At 39.3% G+C, this 4,853-nt stretch overlaps 1 protein-coding gene across 1 annotated transcript; it reads left to right on the top strand.

The window, feature by feature from the left end:
- Positions 1 to 598: 598 nt before the first annotated feature.
- On the top strand, positions 599 to 1,841 carry LOC103999264 (uncharacterized). The gene is made up of 3 exons (XM_009420965.3): positions 599 to 854; positions 970 to 1,112; positions 1,446 to 1,841. The coding sequence occupies exons 1-3, from the start codon at positions 599 to 601 to the stop codon at positions 1,548 to 1,550; spliced, it is 504 nt and encodes a 167-aa protein (XP_009419240.1). The 3' UTR covers positions 1,551 to 1,841.
- Positions 1,842 to 4,853: the final 3,012 nt, after the last annotated feature.

Below are 4,853 nucleotides of genomic sequence, written 5' to 3'. Positions count from 1 at the left end.
CTTTGGTTCCCCAGGTCTCACTCACTCCATATGAGCTGGTGAGATGAACAAAGCAACGAGAGGTTACTTCTCTATCAGTGATTCAGCGTCTTACCTTCTTGTTGGTAATGTGGCCCTTCACATCCCCCGGACCACGCTCATGACATGAAGAATCTCAGGCTCATCGGTGGTGTTGGTGTTGCAGTAGCTGCTGCATGCAATAGATGATGACGTCTCCCTCATCCACATCCATGGCCTGCAACGTAGACCACGCCTGCCATATGCTATTTCCCAACCCACCACTCATCGACATCATGCCACGTGGAAGATAGCCCATCAACCGAGGAAGTGTGCTCCCATTGGCTCCTCTCTCTATCTCTATCCCTGCATTATATTAACACACAAAGTGCAGGATACATTATGGTATAATATCAGTGTTCGAGAGCCTTACCTCCCTTCCATCACGTTAAATAAGGCCAAACGCAAAATGGCAGCAGCTGCAGTTGGTTGAATGCTGCTTTCTTCTCTTCGACACTCCTTCCCTCTCCCACTGCTGTATATATATTAGTCATCATACACCAAACAGTATCAGAGAAAGAAAATAGGTAGGGAGAGGAGGATGGGAAACTGCCAGGCATCGGAGGTGGCGACCGTGGTGATCCAACACCCTGGGGGGAGGGTGGAGAGGCTGTACTGGCCGACGAGTGCTGCCGATGTCATGAAGACCAACCCAGGCTACCATGTTGCCCTTGTCAGCCTCTACGTCTCCGAGGAGAAGCAGGATGGCAGCAGCGTCCGGTTTACCCGCGTAAAGCTGCTCAAGCCCAAGGATATGCTCTTGCTCGGCCAAGTCTACCGGCTGATCACCTCCCAGGGTCCGAATCTGTTCTTCCTTCTGCAAGTCCATCTCAGACTAGTAATTCCTGATCACTTTGTTTAGATTTTCTGATGCTGGCTAACGTCGAGCTTTTCGTGGACATTTCTGTTCAGAAGTTACAAAGGCTCTGAGGCAAAGGAAATATGAGAAGATAAGGAAGAGCCAGGCTGAACTGATTAGAAAACAGCAACAAGAGCATAGAACAAAAGATCAGGATGGTGAGGCAAACCTGGAGGATTCAAGAAGTAGACATCAGGTACATTCTACTGTATTTGCTGCAAGTCATCCTTCAAATGGCTAGCGATCCATGAACATCATACTACATGAACTGCTATGGATTTTACTGTCAATCAAACAGCATTTTTTGTAATAATATATTGAAAGAGAAAAATACCACACAAAGTTCTACAGTCACCTGAACAGCTAAAACCCAAGTCACCCATTTACTACCTGCTGTTTGACAATTGTAAGAATGCTATAAAGTCACTTCATAATAATCTGAATAAAACGCAGGAGATTTAAGGAACTTTTACTGTCAGTCAGCTGTTTGGATGTGTTCTCACTGCTCTGTGTTTATGAGATGATACAGGCAACAAAGCAGGGGAGTGATAGACAAAAAAGCAGCATACAGATGGCAGTGAGAGGCAGGCAATGGCGTCCTTCGCTTCAGAGCATCTCAGAGATGGGAAGCTAATTGTGCAATTCTCTTACCCTGTTGTCACAACAAAAAGACAAGTCATCTCAGGCATGAGATGAGGTTCATGTGGTTAGTGTGATATTGGTTATGGATGCAAATCATGAAAATTGAGGGTACTACCATAAGGAAAAACTTAAAAGAGTCTCCTTGTAGAGGAAGTATACATTTGAATAACAGTCCATCGTGTAATCAACAAGAGTCAGAAACAAAGATACATATCATCATGATCTAGAGCTTATGGAACAAGAAATTGCAAAGTTAATGACACTAGCTTTCCTTGCTGATTCAGGATTTCAATTTAGTTGAATTTGAAGCAAACAGTCACATGAGTAAAAAAGACAGGAGAGCAAGTGAAACATCTTAGAAAACATCTACGTACATTTACTCTATATATAACCTGAAACTAGTCATATTTTACAGTGAAGCTATCACTCTGTTGTCAGAAGACCTAATAAATTATATGAATGAACAATGGTCACTGAGACTGTTGGGAAGTCTAGATCTCCCTGCCCTGGCCTACATAGCTTTGTGCCCACAGAAGAGCCACACTTGCTGCTATAGGAGCTCCGGGAAGTCTCTTCTCCTTTAGTTGAAGGAACATTTCCCACCAACAGTGTCCCAGGACCACTGTACTCCTTGTGACATAAGTTGTTGAATATCTAGATTAGAATGCACCATAAAAACATTGTTATAAGTTCCATAATGAGGTAGATTTGCTATCTCCTTAAACAATCTTACATTGCAAAGGCAAGGACATATCAGTTGTGTATTAGATAAAGAATGAATAATGAGCATCTAAATCTTATTAAGGACATAAAATGATTCAAACCCTTTTCATGATAATTTAGCTTCACACCATATGCTCCTTATAGTTCCACTATAACGTTTCTGAAAATTTAGAAGAATAAGAAAAAGGAATAGGTTAGCATGGAGATTAGCATGTCTTGATCCTAAACATGGATGATTAGCATGGAGAGCAGCCAAAGTTATAAACGAAGATAAAGAAAAGCTTGTTACAATCTATGATCCTACTATTTTCGATGGATATAACATAAGTTGGAAGTTGGAACAACAATTAATGAGTCCATTGAGCATCAAATCCTTACCAATATGGTAAACATATTTAACGGAGTAGCTAAGTTCCTAAATTATATAAAAAGAACTGATTTTTGACTAATTTATAACATTTCAAGACTGCCATTGTCACAGTTCATCTAAACAAACCTTTTCTTGATCGAAAGAATTGCGAACCCAACCTTGCTATCAATTTCAATTTCAATTCCCCAGGTTGGATCAGTACTCTTAACCAGCCAATCAACAGACGAGAAATTGTTACGAGCTATCGTACCTTGACAACAAGGAGATCGACCAACCAATGCCCTCGTAGCCAAATGCACAAAATTAAAGACGGCGTCGACGTCGTCGCCGACTATCTCCTTACTCTTGGCAAGCGTCTTCCGGAACTCGCCCTCGAATTTCCGCGTCTCCTGCAAAGGTTAATATCCAGAAACATGAACGATCACAAGCAATACCAAACCAAACAGAGATCAAGACGGAAGAGAAATGATTACGGCTGTGGCGAATTGAGGGAGGGGGTCGGGGAAGGCGTAGACCGGATGCTGCCATTGGCCCGGGGAGATGGGGACCGGAGGAGGAAGGAGACGCATCAGTGCGGTTCCTAATTGTGACACCGGAGAAGGTACGAAGGCTTGTTGGGAGTTACCGCTGTGCTAACTCGGGCGGGTTGGGTCAACTCGTGCATAAACCCGAGCCCGATCCGAGCTACAAAATACTCATACGAAAGAAATTAGATTTATAGATGGAATCAAATATATAATATTTATAAAAACTATTTAATTATAAGGAATAATCAATATACTTTTAATATCAAATAAAGGATAAAAATAAAGTATTCGATCGAACTCTTTTTTTTTTGTGTGAAGGTAATAATAGCTTTAAATAGGTGTCAAATGTGTCCGATATATGATCATTATATTTTAACAGGATTATTCTATTCCACCTATTTTAAGAAAAAAACTTAAAATAAAATAATTAATGACGCGACTATATATTCGAACCGAGCTCAATCCGAGTCTTAAATTTAAATCAAAATTTATATAATTAAATTTAAATTAGAAATTAAGATTTGTGATCGAATTCAAATTATACAAGAATTAGATCGTTACCAAAAAAAATAAATATATAATACAATACAATACAATAGATTGTTAGACTTTTTTGATTGAATTTATAGTTGTAATGCAAGAATCAATTTATCTCTATTGAGACATTCGAGTTGGTTAGTGTATTATTATACAAAATAATAGTTTTTAGATTCAAGTATGCGTGTAAGCGTCATATATACCATTTAATGTAATAAAAATATATTTTTATAAAAAAAAAAAGGTAGAATGGGTTAGTATCTCATTCTTTTACTTGTGCTAGTGCTAGCATCTCTCATGAAGCAAATTTATGGACTAGTTAGTATACAATCACATGAGACAGTTAATTATTGACCATAGTTCAATTCAAATAGTAATTGAATTGGTCTAAGAGGAACTGAAACCAGAATCAATAGTTTCAACTCGATTAAATATAAAAATAAAATAAAAAAATATAGTGGTTGATATTTTATATTTAAAGCCTATTGACTTGAGATCAAATATTAATAGAATAATTTATTTTTTTGCCGATCGAAACTCGATTAATTAAATTGGAATTGGAATTGGAACTGCTTGGAACGATTGTGGTTCCTAATATAATAGAACCGAAACCGACGATTTGGGAACCATAGTCACCACTAGTTTTGACACTATGTATATTGTGATTCAATCTCTCCATTGCTTTATCACAAAGATTTTTAGCCCAATACAGGCCCAGGGAGTCATCACAAATCAGTATGATTCATGTAAAGTCAGAATCAGCAACTCTTTCCTGTGTTGATGATTGCCAGTTCAGTGGAATTGTGATGGATGCCACAGCTTGTTGTGCCATCTTTCTTGATGGCTGTCAAGTTAATGCATGTGATGCTAATTGAGTGCTGTGTGGAGACTAAAACCCATTGCAAGTCAATCTATCAATCCTACTGTCCTCCTCCCTGCCAGCACTGCGTGCAGGTTGCCACTGTTTGCAGAGTGACTCATTGTGGAATCATATGACTCCACACTAAGCTGCTGCTGCTTCAATCATGGAGCCAAGGAATGCATTAAAGTTTGCAGTCAGAGATGACAGCCTGATGCTAGCATGGTGTGCAGGTTGCCATTGTTTTCAGGGTTGCTCATTGCAGAATCATATGTCTTC

The sequence above is a fragment of the Musa acuminata genome, chromosome BXJ2-9, assembly GCF_036884655.1.
Source record: "Musa acuminata AAA Group cultivar baxijiao chromosome BXJ2-9, Cavendish_Baxijiao_AAA, whole genome shotgun sequence".
Classification (NCBI taxonomy): domain Eukaryota; kingdom Viridiplantae; phylum Streptophyta; class Magnoliopsida; order Zingiberales; family Musaceae; genus Musa; species Musa acuminata.
The sequence above is the reverse complement of the archived record's forward strand: the minus strand, read 5'-3'. Positions and strand labels throughout refer to the sequence as shown.